Consider the following 18,167-nt stretch of genomic DNA (forward strand, 5'->3'; position numbering starts at 1 on the left):
GACTCCTCACTGCCCGGCTCAGCCGGGCGGGCGGACCAGCGAACCGGGCGTGGGGTGGCCCCCGGGGGCGCGGCGCAGGTGGCTGGGGCCCAGGACTCCCGGCGACCCGCGGAGCTCCAAAGCCCGGTAGCTGCGGCGCTCAGCGGGTCTATTGAGAATCGATAGCAGCTCCAGGCAGCACCATGTCTCCGGCAGCGGAGCCCCCGCTAGCCGGCCGGGCAGCTGTTCGGAGTGGCCCGGCGGGCGGCGCGGCGGTGGCGGCTCTGGTCGCCCGGGCGCAGTAGCGGGCAAGGCGGGCGCGAGGCCAGGCGCCTCCCGGGCCCCCTCCCGCCCCCGCAGCCCAACTCTAGACCGGCCAAAACAAGTTGCGCCAGCGGCGGACAGCCTGGCTAAGGAGCGGCCGGCGCGCCATGCCGGCTGTCAAGAAGGAGCTCCCGGGCCGCGAGGACCTGGCCCTAGCCCTGGCCACCTTCCACCCGTCCCTGGCCGCGCTGCCGCTGCCACCGCTACCGGGTTACCTGGCGCCGCTACCCGCCGCTGCCGCCCTACCCCCAGCAGCCTCGCTGCCCGCCTCCGCCGCCGGCTATGAGGCACTGTTGGCGCCGCCACTCCGCGCCTCTCGCGCCTACCTGAGCCTGCACGAAGCCGCCGCGCACCTCCACCTGCCCCGGGACCCGCTGGCCCTTGAGCGCTTCTCAGCCGCTGTGACTGCAGCGCCAGACTTCCAGCCGCTGTTGGACAACGGCGAGCCGTGCATCGAGGTGGAGTGCGGCGCCAACCGCGCGCTGCTATACGTGCGCAAACTCTGCCAGGGCAGCAAAGGCCCATCCATCCGCCACCGCGGCGAGTGGCTCACGCCCAATGAGTTTCAGTTCGTCAGCGGCCGCGAGACAGCCAAGGACTGGAAGCGCAGCATCCGCCACAAAGGTGCGGCCACGGTGGGAGACCCGCGGGTTGGACCCCTGACTCCCAGGGGACCCGCGGACCGGACCGCCCTCACTCGCTTCCAGGGAGACCGATCTCGGCCCCGAGGGGGCGCTGCATGCCCGGGGTTGAGCCGGAACAGCCCCCACCCCGCAGTGTCACTGTCGGGCCGGAGCAGAGGCCCAGGGGAAGTTGACAAGAACTCGGGGGAGCCGGCAGAAGGTCGGCCCGGCGGGACACCTTCCTGCCGGAGCGCGGACCTCGGTTCCGGCGAGCGTAGAGGGGTACACGTGCAGTCAGGTTGCGGGGCGCGCTAGTGGAGAGAGAGGAAAGGCATGGGGGCGGTGCGGGCAGGTGGGGGCAGCGCGGGGACGCGCGTCGCACTGGGGACGCGCGCAGAGACCGAGTGGCTGGGCCAGGCGCAGACTCTTCGGGCTCTGGCGGGAACCTGTTCCAAGGGCGCAACGTGGGGGCGCCTGAGTAGGAACGCGGGGGAACGCGGTGAGAACTAGGCGCAGTGAATGAGTTGGAAAGTTAAGGACCGGTGGCACTCGACTAGGGTTCGCGGCTCAGCGGTGGTCACCCCTTCCCGCCACTGGGGTGGGCGCAGACCCGGGTCCGTACGCTTCGCTCCTCTGCACCGGGGTTCTGCCTTCCTTGGAGCGGCCCCCAACTAGATGAAGAGAGATGCGGCCTGGAGTGGGTGGAGCGCGGGGAGGGACATGGAGGCGGGGTGGAGGCCGCGCCTCTGCCGGGAAGGGCGCTTGCCCTGAATTGGGTTGAGTCCTAAAGGTCCCAGCGGCGGCATGCACAGGGGTGGGCCAGGCAGCGGCTCGGGAAGTTGCACGGAGGTGGGAAGGGGATGATGTGCTTCATACACGTGCGGCTGGCTGCACCTCTGGAAGGCATGCCACCCACGCGAGCTTCTGCGGTGCCTATCGACCGGTGCAGCCTCTGGCTCTCCTCACAGGGAAAAGTCTGAAGACGCTTATGTCCAAGGGCATCCTGCAGGTGCACCCTCCAATCTGTGACTGTCCCGGCTGCCGAATCTCCTCCCCCGTGGTAAGAAAGGGAGGTGATTGGGGCTGTGGGGTCGTAATGCTTTGCGATTGTGCTTTGTGTTCGAGGATGGGGAGTTGTGGCTGCAACCCTCAGAGGGTGCTGGAGGGCGACTCAGGGAAATGGGGAAAAATCAGAAGCAGGGCCAGAATCATGGGATATCCCAGCTTCCTCATCGTTTGAATGCAGGACTGTGGCCTACCTGTGGTCCTGGAGTCTTATGAGTGTTGAAGAGAAGCCCAGGAGGAGGGGGTCCTCTCCCTGGATGGTGTCACCTGGATTGAGCCAGGGGCTCCGCCCCTCTCACAGGTCTGGGGGGGTGGGGAGTCACCGTGTTATCTGGCTCAAACGTGAACAGTGCCAATGCAGAGGAACACTAATTCTGGGGTGACCACAGCTTTGGATTTGAGTGAATATCTCGAATGCATCTCTAGGGTATTGGGGACTGCCCTGGAAGGACCTGTTTGCCCAAGAATGTCCTAGGGACCCAGTCTGGTTGGGGCATGGTTCATGCACTGAGGCCTTTGAGGACAAGAGAGTTGGGATGGGATGGAGGCTGGGGAGCCTGCAGTGCCCTAACCCAAGGTAGAAATCTGGGGTGCCCTCATGGAGGAGTGGGAGAAAGTGGTTCCCTGGGCAGCGAGGCACAGTCTGAAACTGCACCCTGAGATGGTCCAACCTGGCACTCCAGGGAGAACTGAGTGAAGTCGAGTATTCTTGGGGGTATTCTTGGCTCTTTTCAGAAGCCTCTCTAGGAAGGGGTGGGAGCAAGGGGCCTGCAGAAGCTGCTATGAAAGCTTGTTTACTATGACTGTTGGGAGGGTGGGCGAGGGGGAGGGGAGTCCGCAGGGGGCAGAGCACACTTCTGGACACAGGTTGAAAACTGAGTATAGGTTGATGCTCACCTCCATAGGCAGGGCTGTCCCCTCAAATACTACACAGGTCACCCTGTGTCCATTCCAGGAGTCCTCATGCGCCACTGGACCCAGACTAACCAGACTCATGGATTAGTTCTTGAGCTTACCCACCTATTGCATAAGGCAAGAAGCTAGATGGAAGACCCCATTTCCCCCCAACTGCTCCCCCTTCTCCATGCAGACAGTGCTTAAGCAGGGTCCTCTGAGGAACCCCAGACTGGCCTAGGATTTCTGTGCTGGGAGGGGGGTGCTAAGGCCCGGTTTCAGTTCACCCATCCCATGCATTATTGCTATGGTGGTTAAGTGCCATTGAATCGTTTCAGCTCATAGACACCCTGTATAGGCTCTTCAAGGCTTTAAATCTTTGTGGGAGCAGAAAGCCTCATCTTTCTCCTATGGAGTGACTGGTGGACTCGAACCATGGATCTTGTGGTTCACAGTCCAGTGCTTGCTGTATAGAGCCATCATGCTCCCTGTGTTAGTGTAGCTGGGCATATTTTTTCTTCACCTCCAAGGGGAACCCTATGACTCAGAGAAGAATGGGGCCATGGCCCGTGGCTGCCTTCCCTGAATGTTCCTCCTCCTGATACTGGTAGTCCCTTCCAGGTTTGCCTTGCACCTCTCCCTTGGGAAAACCTCCACAGGCCTCCTTGGCTTCCCAGCCACCACCACCTTTGTTACTCAGAGTCCATCCCCAATCATACATGGCCAGGTCAGCATGTGGTGTACACTTCATGGTCACAGATACCTCAGGGGACAGAGTGGGGTCACACCCCTTTCTGCTGTCTTGGCCTGCCCCCTCCCAATGATCTGGGCTTGGCTGGGGACAGAGGCCCTGCCACCCAGTTCGGACATTTGTGAGCTCTTAGAGGGACAAGGGGTGGCATCTTGGCCTCAAGCTCACAAGACTCTGAAGCTATTACCCAGACAGCAGCCTCTTGTCCTCAGCAACCCCCTTGGATGCTGTTGCACTCAGCACAACACATTGGTCGGCAGCGCCAGGGACACCTCTGCCACATCCTGACCTCCAGCCAAGGGCAGTCCTGCTGTCTTGTCCCTCATGTCTGATACAAAGGTAGGACCTCTCAAGGCCCTCCTAGGCTGAGGCTGACTTCTTCCCAAGGCCAGGTCCTGGTGTCTGGGCTACAGCAGGCTAGAGAGGGACGGAGCCAAGCAGGGATTTCCCAGTTGCGTGTACCCACCAGGAAGCTCTCTGGCTCTTTCCCAAGCCCACATTTGGCCCAGATGCACCAGACCTGTCTTCAGATCCCACTGGCCCCCTCATGCTCATCCTGATACTGCCAGGTCAGTCAACCCGCAGTGTGTGTTGCAGAGAAAGATACAAGGGTGTCTCCAGCAAGTGTGGGGAGAACATAGCCCCTGGGTCTTTTGGGGACAACTGTGGCAGGAGATCATAGCCCCAGATCCTTTGGGTGGACTGTAGCCCCCATATCCTATAGACAGGGCAGGCCATAGTCTCAGATCCTATGTGGAAGAGTGGGACGCTGTAGCCCCTGGATCCTGTGGAGGGGACGTACCACAGTCCTGGATCATATCTGCTGAAACCTGTGGTTGTTGGAGACGTGTCTGGTGGTGACAGTAGAAGGTACAAAGGTGTAGACCTTTTACCCTGGAGGATATCATGGACTAGGACTCCTGTGAAGCCCTCTCAAGCTCACAGATGTGATGGGACATGTCCTGGTAATGGGGAGTGGGGATTGGGAAGAGAGAGGGAAGGAGGCTGGGAATGCCCTGGGTGGTTGAAGAGATGAGCGGGAATCAGAGAATCCCAAGGCCCCACCACCTTCCTGAACCAGTAGCCCAATGGAAAATGATCAATCACTTTCCTTCTTTGTCCCAGGGTTGGTGGGGTCTACCAGTAGAACTGCCCTATCTGAGGACTCACCTCCCATATACTTTCTCTGAACACATGTGGGTCCTCAATGCACATGGGCTCTGAGCATGCCCACACTCTCTGGGGTCTTATGTGTGTGCATGTCTGTATCCACAAGAATCACTTCCTGCCTCGTCCATCCCCCCACACACCCTCCCTCACACACCATATGCACAGTGTCTCATAGGCTGGGCCTTGGGGAGAAATCTGAATCCCTCACTCTGGGACCCTCAGGGCTGATCTGGCTGCAAAGGGGGCTCCTTGGGCCATGAGGTTCAGCAGGGACTGAGAATGCCTGCTCTGTGCATGGCCCGAGACTTGGCCAGTCACAGTTCTACAATCCCAAATCCAAGCCAGGCTACAAACCGCTTGGAGTTGGGCTCTACGCAGCAACCATGGAGTGCAGAGGGGCCATGCTTGTCGATGTTGGCACTGGTTTGAGTGTTCATGCTGGACTATGCTTGTCAAAGCTGGCTTCAGTTTGGGGGTTCACACTGGACCATGCTTCTTAACATTAGTATCAATTTGACGTTCACACTAGACTGTGCTTGTTAACGTTGGTACTGATTTGGGGTGCCAGCAGGAGACACTGGGAACCCAAGAGGGGAGCAGTGTGAAGAATATGCTGCTTACTCCCACCCACTCCCCCCAACACACACACACACCCCACAGTCACAAGTTTCGTGCCCGTTTTCAGGGATCTGGGGCAGTCTAGAGTCTGAACAGGGAAGCCCCTAGGACACCAGGCCCAGCCTTGTACCTTCTCAGTTCTCTGGACATGGGGGCAGTGCAGACCCCAGGTCCTGGCCTGAGCCCTCTCTGGCCAGTTGTAGCTTCTGAAGCCTCTTCTGGATCGGGGGTTCCATGACAGCCTGTTTGTCCTCTGTGATGGCCCCAAGAGTTCCTGTGACCCCCAAGCCTGGGAGTAGTCTGATCCTCCTTTTCTCCCACCTGCTTAGAACCGGGGACGGCTAGCAGACAAGAGGACCATTGCCCTGCCCTCTGCACGTGTCCTGAAGAAGGAGCCAGCCCCCAGCTTCCTGGCTAGTGATGGCGTCATTGATGGGAGCAGCCCGGCCTGCAGGCGGCGGCTGGGTATGAAGCGAGAGGACGATCTACGCGTCAGTATCATGAAGAGAAGGTGCTTGGCTGGGCCTCCAAGAATGCGGGGCATCGGGGAGGAGATGAGAAAGATGGGGAAAGGAAGACAAGAGGGAGGTGCAGGGCCTGGCTTGCTGGTCCCATTTCAGGACAGGAAGCAGAGTCTGTGCCCAGGGTCCACCTGGTAAGGGCCATCTTGCCCCGTGGGGACTGTGTTGGGGACTCTCTACTTCTCACTGTCTCTCCAGACTTGGCCCTGATCTTCCTGATCGCTGCCTCCCCCCACCCAGAAAAGGCACCTTCCATCTGCATTCATCCATCTGTCCATTTGTCCATTCATCTAACACATGTTTCTGGAGAACCTGTTATATATTCCCAGGAGTTCCAGACCTTTCCTTTTCCCACTTAACCTTGAAAAATGTACCCATTTACCCCCTAAAATAACTCTCTAGAATCCCAAGTCTGGCCACTGCACACCCTGTTTGCCCATCCCTGCCCTGTCCACATTGGTTCCTAGCAACCCTCCCTTCAAGCATGAGGTCTTTGAGGGAAGACCCCTAACCCACTGACCTGACCTCTTTCCCCACAGGGTCCACACCCACTGGGACGTGAACATCTCCTTCCGAGAGACATCCTGTAGGTAGGAGCACAAATGTGCTGGTGGCTTGGTCTGCTCTGACTCCTGAGCAGCCTGCCTGCTGTCTGTGGGTCTGTCCTTTGTTTGCTATCTCCTGTGCGATTTTACCTTGGCCCCTTGCCCTGGGGCTTGCTCTGGTCTGTGCAGACTCAAAGACCGGCTGTAGACCATGGGTGGGAAACAGAGTGAATCCAAGGGCAGGAAGTGAAAACGAGGGGGCTTGAGAAGGGGCAGGGGGGGCAGGTTTCTGGTGCTCAGGGTCAAGTGCAGCACCAGGGTCTTCATCACAGCTGGGTATATAGGGGAGTCCCTGAGGCACCCTCCCCACCCCCACCAGGGCTCAGGCAGGATGTGTGGTTATTTATATCTCTGAGATAGTGCCAGGGTCCTGGAGCTGAATTACAATAAAAACCTCTTTAAACTTATTTCCACCTCATTTTGGAGTTGCCAGCTCAACTACTCATTTTTATGAAACGTCATGAACATTGATGACATTTTGAGCCTTTACCTTGGGACATTACGAAATATCGACGCAGCCTAAAGGGGATCAAAGTGCTGCCCCCACCCAGGAGAGCTCCTCCTCTTGGCTGTCTCCACCCCCGCCCTGACCAAGGGAAGCAGGGGCTGTTGACCATTTCAGGAGGGGTTAGACAATGTTCTGATTTCACTGGGGGAGCCACTCCACTGCCTCCTAACTCTGTCTCTCTTCCTGCCTCTTCATGGTCCTGCTCGTCTGCCTTTCTTTCTCTGGTCTCCTGTCTCTGTCCATCTACTTGCATCATCTGTCTGTCTGTCTTTATCCCTGTCTCTGTCCATCTGTCCATCAGTCTCCACTTTATGTTTTCACCCTTTTGTCTCCATCCCCATCTCCATCCACCTGTCTGTTTCCACCGCTCCATATGTCCCTTCACTCTTCTCCACCTGGGTGTCTGTCTAACTCCATCCCCCTGTCTCCATCCCTCAATCAGTCTGTTTGGTTAGAGTAGTTGAAGTGAGCAACATCTCATATGCTGGGCTTTGCTGGGTGTGTCCCTCTGGCCCCTAGGCAGCAAATACTCACTGGTCCATGAAGGACTGGACAGTGTTTATATGCGGGATGTGGTCCCTGGTCTCCTGAATGTCCTCCTCCTCAGCTTTCTTGGAGAAATGGGTTTGAGGTGACTTTTCGTTTGTTTACGCAGCACTCGGTGTAATTTGTTTCTTGGAGCCAGACGGTCCTCGTGGAGAGAAACCCAAGGCAGAAAGGCAGAAGGTCCACAGGCAGGGTATTCTAGTCTCTGGATTCAAGACAGACTCCAGGGGGTCCTCAGTGTCCCCATTTCAATGTCTGGTGATTCTCAGGTGTCTGTGTAGGTGCTGGGCAGGGGATCATGGAGAGCAAACCAGGAGGCCCTTCCTTTCTGAGTCTTTGGGAAGCACATCCACCTCCCATGAGAGTCTGGGGAAGGACCCCTGGCAGCAGGACATCCCTGAAGCCTGGGCTGCCCTCCCCATCCCTAGTGCTGAGAATAGCAGTTCTTGCTCTGACTCCCCCACAGCTCTCACACTGGTGAGGATGATGGAGGGGATGAGATTCGCTGCCAATTAATCCCATAAAGTACTTACCCAGGCCCACCTGCCCTCCTATTTGTATGGGGGGTGTTGAGGGGACCCACATCTGGGTCTCCCAGAAGGCTCTGGAGCCAGCTCCAGCCTAGCCTTTGGTGCTGAAACGGATCTGCTTAGGAGCCAGCCTGGATTATCCCCGGCTGCTGGCCCAGGCCAAGGAGGCTATTTAATGAGGTTTAGGGTTGGAGTTCCCTGGTCACTCGTGGAGGCTCTGTGTGCTATGGCCCAGCCAGGAGGCCGCTCCATCACAGGTGGGCCGGGCAAGAGGCATGGGGGCGCAGTGTGTGGAGGGTGGGGGCCTGACCATGTGCTTGAGCGGCAGGCAGCCTTGCTGGGGTCCTTCTCGCCTCCTCCTCTCTGGGGTCTGTGGGTATGGAATTGAGCTGAATTAGCAGGAAGAAAGAAAGGAACAAAAGAGTTAAACATGCATTTACCCCAAGTTCACATAAGCCTGACTTAAGGATGATTCTTAGGCCCAATGGTCCATGTGTAGCTGTGCTTATGTGCATATTTATGTATCTCCTGTGCATGTATGTATATATATGTCCCTGCCCCCACATGCACATTTGTATGTGTGTGTGTCTATGTCCCTGTCTGTGCACTTATCTCCATGTGTGCATATGTGTATGTTCTCACGTACACTGTATTTCTCTGTATATACACATGCATGTGGGCGTCGCTGCACATATGTGTGCTTGTATTCTCATCTGTGTATGCATACTTGCATGAGTCTGTGTCCCCATGTGTACACATATCACTCTGTGTGATCATACACATTCCTGTGTGTGCATGTGTGTGCCATAGGACTTTGGTCTGAACTGGTTTTCATGTTAGAAGACATTGGATGTTTTATTTACCTGGGGTGGGGGGAACTGCAAGTTTTGATTGAGATGATCCAAGCCACATTCTTAGTGCGCCAGTGAGGCCAGCGCCTGTGGCAGGTTTGTCTTTTCCGAGAGCCCCATAGCTGGGAGTCCTATCTAGAGAGAGCAGGGACAAGACTGTCTTGGAGCCAGGCCGAATCTGTCTGAGCTTGAGGTCTCAGCTGAGAGACCTTGATCCCCTCCAAGAAAGGTGGTGCACCTGCAGGTCCTGAATGCTTGTCACCACTGCTATGCTTGTGCCTTGTGTCCATTGGAATTGCTGAGCCCAGTCTGGGCTGTTGAGCTGCCTCAGCTGCCTGCCCACTGCCCCTCTTGCTTTGCTACAGCCAGGACAGTGACCTCTCCACCCTCATATCCAGTGTGCATCGAAGCCGCCACCTCGTGATGCCTGAGCCCCAGAGCCGTTGTGAATTCCAGAGAGGCAGTACAGAACTGGGCCTGGGAGCCACAGGTGAGGGCTGGGGTTGGGGGCTGGGGTGTGCAAGACGGGGATAGCCCCACCCTCATCCAAGCGGTCTGTGTTCAGCAGCCTGGACGCGCGCCACCCCCAGCAGTCTTGGCTGGCAGCCAGGAGGCCAGTGAGGCGGAGGTGGCGAGGCCGCCTGTCCCCTGGGGCACCGCGTGATGGTAATTGTGTTAATCCCAGCCAGGCAGACAGGAGGCGGGGCTGTGGCTCCACAGCCGCTGCTGCTGGGGGAGCTTGGAGCCTCCAAAGCCACTGCTACCCTCCTCTTGGGATGCAGGCTCTTAGACCAACACACGCGACTCTCACAGAGGCCCATAAATGGCTGTAACTGCTCATACGTGGGCAGTGACTCATTCACGTCTAGCTTGGAGTACCTACACCTGCCCAGAGAAACCGTAGCCCACAGCGCATCCGGAGCTCAGAGAGAGGGGCAGCCTTGGGGACCTGGCCCTGACGGAAGGGGTACCTCAAAGAGTGTGGAGGGGGTGGGAGAGCAGACTAGAGTCCCAATGACCTGGCCACTCTCAGGAAGGCTGGATGGCCTGTGATCTGCACCCCTAACTGCACACACCCCACCCCACCCCCAGTCTCGCCTGCCTTGGAAGGCAAGGGCTGCTTTGAGCTGGGCTGGATGAGTGAGGCGGCCAAGCGGCTGATAAAATCTAATTGCCCCATCGATTGGGCGGAGTGGTTCTGCCATGATTGAGATGTTGAGAGCCAGCAGGACCTCCCTGTGGCCGCCTACACACACACACACACACACAGTCCCCATGGCACACAGGCATGCTTGTGCGTGTGCATACACAAAATGTGTGCCCAACCATACCCTGCTCCCACTCACTCCTGTACCCTTGAGTCCTCAAGTGCATTTGTACAGAGTATAGAGTGTGTAGATGGACACTTGGTATCACACGCTTTGCCTGAAGTACCCTGTATGTACCATGCATGTGTCACATGTGTACAGCCAGACTTCAAATGGGTATCCTTGCCAGGGTCCTGCCCCAGGGCTGTAATCCTCTATTTGGCTAGTGGTGGTCACCTAGTGAACTCCAACATCGCCCCAAATATAGACACACTTGGACATGAGTCTCTTCCTGTCCTTGTCAGGGACTGGGCATGGGGCGTGTGCCGGCATCTGTGATGGTGTGAGCCTTTGAATGTGTCTGCAGGCGGCCCTGAGGTGCCCCTTCTGTCCCCAGTCTGTTCTGGGCTTCCAGGAGCAGAGAGGAGCCCCCACTCTCATCCCACCCAGAAAGGGGAGGGGAGTTCAAGCTGCCTGGAAAGTTGGAAACAGGTCTCTGCTCAGGGACAGCCTCTGGGTTATTTATAGAATGATCCCCTTCCTGAGTCTGCCCCTAGAGGGATGGGTGCGGGGCTACTGTAGGGGCTGTGCAAATCTCTTCCCACTCAGAAGACCTAGGAAGCAGGCCTACCCACCCAGACTCTCCTCAGTGCTGCCTCCAGCCCATCCTGTGGTGCTCTGCCTGTCCAGTCCTCCACCACTGTCCCTTGATTCGGGGCAGGGCTGGGGCTGGGGGCTAGGCTGCCCAGGCCAGTGGCTGCAAGGTGGCGAGATCAATAAGTTATTAGCACCATTCTGTCAGCTGTAATGTGGAGATTGATCGGCTGTTCTGACGCCAAGGCACTTCCCTGGCCTGATAAAAATGACAGATTAAGGGAATAAGAAAACGGAATTAAGCTTTGGAGCTGACGGCTAGGCTTCCGGGGTGGGCTTGGGCCTGGGAGTCTGTTCATCTAGGTGTCATGGTGGGCCTGGGTCCCAGTGGGGGCCATCACCCACCCACTGAGAGGCTCCTGAGAGGGCTCATGTACTTTTTTGAAGGTGATCAGGTTGGGTGAATGATGTAGGAGATTCTGGACATGAGTTTGAGGTGCCTGTGGGGCTCAAACTGGCATGGGAGATGGATTTGGCTGGTTGGGACCTCTGGGTGGGCCTATGGACAGTCCTTTGTGGGACAGAGGGGGTAGCCCCAGCCATGGGAGCTCAGGGCTAGTCAAGCAGAGGTACTGACTAGGGGATGGGGTATGCTTTCTTAAAATTCTTTTCCCACCCCCAACCCCAGCTGGACTTCAGACCCTGTGTCCCCTGCCCTAGACCCTTCATCCCATGCCCTCCCCTGTGTCCACCAAATCAAAAAGCATTTTGTTTTATTGTATCTCTGCCAAGAACCCTTATTTGACTTAAGAAGTAGCAGAGAAGCCTTATAGTGAATCTGATTAGGCTGAAGGGGTAGCAGGGAACCTAGGGGGTTCCTGAACTGCTCCCCCCGCCCGGCCCCTCATGCTGCATCTCACACATGCCCCAGAGTCCAGGGGCAGGCTGCATTCGCGCCCTTCCCTCACCCCTTCATGATGTCCTTGGTCACTGGAACTCTGACCTGGAACTGGCCTTGGTCTACCAGGACTGATAGGGTTGTGCATAGAAGACAGGGGTTGGGGTCCCTTCCTGGTGCCATGTGTTGCTGAGACATGCTTCCTACAGGTGACCTGTTGGGTAAGAGACTGGGCCCGTCTCCCCACATCAGCATTGACTGCCCTTCGGAGAAGAAGGCCAGAAGCGAGTCCCCCGCAGGTGGGAGCCCTATGAGGGGAAAGGTCTCCTTGGAGGAGGGAGGGGGAGCTGAGTCACTGAGAGTGCTGGGATTGTGGGGGTTGCTCTCTAGGCACAGCCAGCCTTAGTAGGTTCTAAGAGGGGAAGCCCTGCCCCTCCCCATTGCCAGAGTCTTAAGAAGCCCCCTATCCCTGTGCACCCCAACCAGAGACTCTGCTGTTGCCAGAATTCCAGCCAGGCATGGCCCCTGAAGAACACTATCGGCGACTTGTGTCAGCACTGAGCGAGGCAGGCACCTTTGAGGACCCCCAGCGGCACTACCACCTGGGCTTGCCCAGCCACGGTACGTGCCGGATGGACGCCCATTCAGAACATGCTGTTACCTGTGTCCAAACTCTGGCCTGGCTACTGACTGAAGGCAGGTCAGCCAGACTGCCCCTCCTCTCACTCTTGTCTCTCTCCTGGCTGACCACACTCCCGGGTCTCTCTGGGGCTGCCCCTGCCTCACTGAGGATGAGGAACTGAGTTCCAGCCGCTCCCCCCTCCCCCGCTGCCCAGTAGACACAGATCTCTCTGTATGCCTCACCTCTGCTGTCAGTAACCCTGCCTGCAGGGCCAGGTAGGGGACATGGACCCTCTGTTGGGAGCACCCTGACCCTCCCTAGGAAAGCGTCCAGGGTGGGTGAATGAGGTTAGGCAGAGACAGTGGGGATTTGGCTGTGCAGGAGGAGGCTCTCTTCTGCCCCCCACCCCACCCCCCATGGTCTATCCAACTGAGTCCTAATACCCCGCCCCCCAACCCAGATAGGGTAGCCCTGGCTTTTCTGACAGGAGGGGGTTAGTCCGGAAAGGGGGCAGGGTTTCCTCTCTCACACGAGGCACTGTCCCCAGGGCAGCTCAGGCACCAAGAGCCTGAATAATTCACCAAATGTTAATAATTTAAAAATCTTCCTTTTTAATTGCTTTCCCTGCCCTGCCTGGGGCCGCTGCTGGCCGGTGAGGGGGAGGGCTGTGGGCCTCGCGCCCGGGGAGCTGGCTGTCAATCACGGTCCCCGCCGCGGAGCCGCCACCCCCGCTGCGGAGCCGACTGTAAATAACCGCGATCGTGGCGCGGGGGCGGCGGAGGCACCGCTGGGATCGATGCGGGCGGCCGCGCCGGCTCGGCTCTGCAGGCTGGCATCCGGCCTGGGGCAGGACCGGCCTCCGCTTTTCGGGTAATTAATTTATAAAGAGAAGCAGAGGAGCCTGCTAGTGAAGGCTGCGGGTGGGACGCAGAGACAGCCCTGAACAGGCTGGAGATCCGAGTGGGTAACAGTAGTTCAGACGTGTGTTCCATGTGCCCTTGTATATGGTGTACACATGTATGCTTGCAGGTGTCATGTGCTTTCTTATACATGTGTGCCCCAGGGTTGGGGGGAGTCTGTGTGCCTTCATGTATGCTAGTTATGCTGTATGTTCCCTTATGCTCATGCTGTGTGTCCACATGTGATCATGTGTCCCATGTGTGTTCCTGGGTCTTGTCATCAGCCTGACACCTCTGTCCCTGCGAGCTCCGTGTCTGGGGGAAATCTCTGGAACTTTCCTGCCTTTCCACTTAAGACAGACAAGTCTCTTTAGTAGCAACCTGAGCCAGCTCTGGATTGAGGTGCCCAGGCCCAGCCTAGTTCACCTCTGAGATTCTTCTCAAGCAGTCCTATCTCCGCCTGTGCCCTCATCTCAGCGCTCCCCCCACCTCTACCCACTCCTCCGTGTGCATGCATGTGCCCTCACTAACAAATATCCAAACCCCTGTCAGTATCCAGTGTATATACCTTTGCACACCTGGCTCCGCTGCCTAAGGCCCCCTTTCCCTCCCTACAGCGTCACTTTGCTTAGTGACATTCACACAGGCTCTTATGAAGGATCACTGACACCCACCTCTTCTAGCCCTTGTTGCATATAGAAGTGATTTGTCTCCCCTGCCCTACGGCTGGCTACTTATCTTTCTAGCCTAGTGACCAACCCTCCCGGGGTCAGAATCTGGCCCACAGTAGGGTCACAGTGAGGACCCGGCCCATGGTAGGGTCAGTGTGGAAGGCCTGGTGCAGGGTTGATTTTTTGAGGAGCAGCTCTACTGGGCCCTGGGCCCTTAGGTGTCCCTGGGTGAATGTCCTATGTTTACCTGAATGGCGGGAATGAGAGCCCTGAGGAAGTCTAGATTCCTGGTCATTTCTGCCCACCCTCCCAGATCTCCTGAGGGTCCGGCAGGAGGTGGCAGCTGCAGCCGTGCGGAGCCCCAGTGGCCTGGAAGTCCACTTGCCCTCCTCCACTGCAGGTCAGCGTCGGAAGCAAGGCTTGGTCCAGCACCGGGAGAGCATCACCTCAACAATTACCCCATCCTTTCCTGAAAGGTACTGGGGTGGGACTGGACTGTTTTGGTGGGGGGAGGAGCCTCCCCTCCCCACCGGTTTTCTGTGCTTGCATCTGAGGTGTGCCAAAGAGTGTGGGCAGGCCTGTTAGGTCCAAAACCCTCCCATTAATTCTCCACCACCTTTCCCATCTGGTACTCGAGTAACCATTGGCACATGCCCCCAGTCCATCATCAAGACACAGGTGTGGGTACCAAGTGACCCTGGGCTTGGGTTCAAGGCCAGTCATGCCCAAGGCTCCTGATGAGCTGGGATAGACCAGAAACTTTTCTGGGATAGAAGGGGCAGGCATGGAGAGACCATGTCCTGGCAAACTGAGAAATCACTAACTCCAGGTGCCCTAGGACAGTTGAGGACAGAGCTCCCCTACAGGTGAATGAGATGGAGGGTGGTTCCAGATCTGGAGAACCCCAAATCGGTGACTTTGGGGAACAGTAGGGCCCAGATGCAGCAGTTGTGGCGGCACAGGAGAGGCCTCACGGGGTCGGTGGTCGGGAGACCCCAGGAAACACCCTAGGAAGCTGGCGAGGAGGCGGAAGAGCTGCGGTTTCCGACCCTCCTGCCTGGCCACAGAGGTGTGCCAAAGCGCAGGAACCGAGACCCCGCTCTCCCGCAGCAGTCCCCGCGCCCAAGATTCCCTCCCGCCCGGCGGCGCCTCCGCCGCCTCCCGGACTGCGGCTAATTATGCCGTGCCTGGCCAGCGGAGTCCGCAGGGGGCGGGGGGGGGAGGGCGGAGGGGGACAGGGAAGAGAGAAAAGGGAGGAGGAAACGAAGAGAGAGAGGAGGGGCACGAAGGGTGAGGAGGGAGACGGCGGGGGCTCCCCCGGCGCGGTCCGCGCAGTAATTACCGCTGCAGTCGCGCCCGCAGCCCGCCGGGTCAGCGCCTCCGCGCCGCCGCCCGAGATTAATTGGCGCCGCCGGCGGGGGCGGGCGCGACCCTGAGCTGTAACGAGCGGCGCATCGACCGCCCGTTGGGCGGGCAATTAGCGGAGGTGGCTGGAGGGGCGCGGTTCCGGGAATTGGGGGCGCGTAGGGCGGGGGCCCTGGTGCGCACCGCTCATCACTCTGCTGCACACAGGGACCTGTCGCAGCCGCCCCCTCTGCTGTCGCCCCAGAATGCCCCGCACATCGCCCTGGGCCCCCACCTCAGGCCTCCCTTCCTGGGTGTGCCCTCGGCTCTGTGCCAGACCCCAGGTGAGGAACAGGCGGGTTCGCGCGAGACCTTTGTCTTTGGGGGTTATGAGCGTCGGGCGACCTTAGTGTACAAGTGCTCTGAACGGAGGACAGACCAAGGTGGGGTGGATGGCCTTGCTAAATGCCATCGAGTCTGTCCCGACCCATAGCGACCCTGTGTAGCGTTTTCTGAGGAGCGGCTGGTGAGCTTGAACCGACCTTGTGGTTTAAACCGATTTGGCAGTCCACCGCATTAACCTACAGCGCCACACCAGAACTCCGTGGATGGCATAGGTCACCCTGGGGAAAAGGGACATGTCACAGGGACCAGCTTTTGCAGTAGATGCCTAGACCACTGGAAAACCTGTGATTTGTTCCCTTGTCCCAGGTTACGGCTTCCTGCCCCCAGCCCAGGCGGAGATGTTAGCTCGACAGCAGGAATTGCTGCGGAAGCAGAATCTGGCCCGGTAGGTGCAGCTGCCACAGTGTGGGAGGGAGTGACATGGCCATGCCGCTGACCCCCCAGCTCTTCCGGTCCAGGCTGGAGATGTCAGCTGAGCTGCTGAGGCAGAAGGAACTGGAGAGTGTGCATCGCCCGCAGCTGTTGGCGCCCGAGACTGCTCAGCGCCCGCCCGACGGCGCCGAAGAGTTGCAGCGACGCGGGGCCATGCTGCTTCTGAGACACAGCTCGGCGCCACCGCTGCTGGCACTGCCTTCACAGGCGCCCCCTAACCCTCCCCGGGAGCCTACTCGCCGGGCCACCCGAAAAGGGGGGCCAGGCCTAACTCCAGCGCGGCCCAGTGAGTCCAAGGAAGCCGCCGGGGCCAGGCTCTGGGCACAGGACGGCTCTGAGGATGAGCCCAAGGATTCAGATGGAGAGGACACAGAGGCGGTGACTCCGGGGGGCCAGGGCCCCACCCTTGGGCAAGCCTCAGCTGGAGGAGGGGCCAGTGCTGAGGGGAAGGGACTGCTCTCAGGACCCACACTGCCCTTGGGACTCCCCTACACCGTCAGCCCCTATTTCCATACAGGTGGGCCTTACTCCCTCCTTGGGGAGACTAAATCTAGCCTGGCTATCTCCGGATGGATCTCAGGGAGGAGGAGGGGTCCATGGGGAGTGAATTCCTCCCGGTCTTCCATCTAACATCTCTAAGCAATGACGTCATGAGAGAGGTGGGGATTGTGGTGAGAAGTCTGCCCGGAGCCCTGATGACAGCCCTCCCCCTCAGGCACTGCAGGGGGACTCTTCTCAGAGCGGGAGGAGGCCACAGCCCCTGAGGACGTCAGCAAGTGGACCGTGGATGATGTGTGCAGCTTCGTGGGGGGCCTGGCTGGCTGTGGGGAGTATGCCACGGTGAGGGGGCCTAGGTGTAGTTGGGGCCCCCCTGGCAGTGCAGGACCACCCCCAGCAACGCCTCCCCAGTGCTGGCAATTGCCCAACTTTTCTCTGCAAGTTGCACAAACCACTACCCTATTGCTCTTCAGAAACCCTTGGGCCACACCCCCAGGGATTGGCCACAGCCCAATCCGGCTGGAAGGATCTGGGGAAGAGGCTGGCAGGCACTATTCCCAGTACTGGGGCCTGACTACCTCCCCACCACAGGTCTTCAGAGAACAGGGCATCGACGGGGAGACTCTACCCCTGCTGACCGAGGAGCACCTGCTGACCACCATGGGGCTGAAGCTGGGCCCTGCGCTCAAGATCCGGGCCCAGGTGGGCTCTGGGGAAGGGATTACCATAAAGGGAGGGGGATCTTGATAGGTAGGCACTAGGGGTGGGGTAATCCCTGGAGGGAGGGGTAGCTCCCAAGGGTGGATACTGCCCCCCCACCCCTACCCCAGGGTGCCTGCCCACTCAGGCCTGTCTCTGCAGGTGGCCAGGCGCCTGGGCCGAGTGTTCTACATGGCCAGCTTCCCAGTGGCCCTGCCGCTGCAGCAGCCCTTGCAGGCCCCTGAGCGGGAGCTCACAGCTGAAGAGCAATCCCCCTCCCCAGAAACAGCTGCCCCCATCTATAGCCAAGTCTCACCCCAGCAGGAGAATGGGACCACCACTCTGCTTCCTGGGGCCGCAGCCGCTTCCCAGCCCCTGTGCTGAGCGAGGTGCCCAGACCCTGCCCCCACACCCTCACGTGAGAAACTCTGTTGCAACCACCCCCCTGCCCCCAGCTTAATTTTCCTTTTGGATTTGGATGCAAAGAACCAGACATTTTAACAATGAGGAAATATGACTTAGGAAAAGAACAAGTCCCAAAGACTTGGGGGTGCTGCAGAATTGAACAGCCAGCCTGTGCCTCAGTTCCCTGGGGACTGGGTCTGGGGTCCCCACAGACAAACCAAAGACAGGAGGAGACTCAAGAGGTCACCGTGGATCATGTGGGCTCCAGCCAGACCCCACTTCCCCTGGAATGGGTTGGTCCTACTTTGGGGTCTTGCACCGCCTGCCGGGAGGGGGTACCTTCCTCCCGCAGTGGGGGGGGGGGTGGGGAGCGGGGCTACAGTGGGCAGGCTCTGCGGTGTGCGTTTC

The 18,167-nt window shown here is 58.6% G+C and overlaps 1 protein-coding gene across 1 annotated transcript; it reads left to right on the forward strand.

The window, feature by feature from the left end:
• Nucleotides 1-1,914: 1,914 nt before the first annotated feature.
• On the forward strand, nucleotides 1,915-17,738 carry SAMD11 (sterile alpha motif domain containing 11). The gene is made up of 13 exons (XM_006871751.1): nucleotides 1,915-1,986; nucleotides 5,754-5,935; nucleotides 6,485-6,535; nucleotides 9,351-9,475; nucleotides 11,994-12,083; nucleotides 12,271-12,405; nucleotides 14,290-14,452; nucleotides 15,549-15,664; nucleotides 16,032-16,110; nucleotides 16,184-16,674; nucleotides 16,873-16,997; nucleotides 17,247-17,357; nucleotides 17,517-17,738. The coding sequence occupies exons 1-13, from the start codon at nucleotides 1,915-1,917 to the stop codon at nucleotides 17,736-17,738; spliced, it is 1,962 nt and encodes a 653-aa protein (XP_006871813.1).
• The last annotated feature ends 429 nt before the right edge of the window (nucleotides 17,739-18,167 follow it).

This window comes from Chrysochloris asiatica, unplaced genomic scaffold (genome assembly GCF_000296735.1).
Source record: "Chrysochloris asiatica unplaced genomic scaffold, ChrAsi1.0 scaffold00173, whole genome shotgun sequence".
In the NCBI taxonomy this organism is placed as follows: domain Eukaryota; kingdom Metazoa; phylum Chordata; class Mammalia; order Afrosoricida; family Chrysochloridae; genus Chrysochloris; species Chrysochloris asiatica.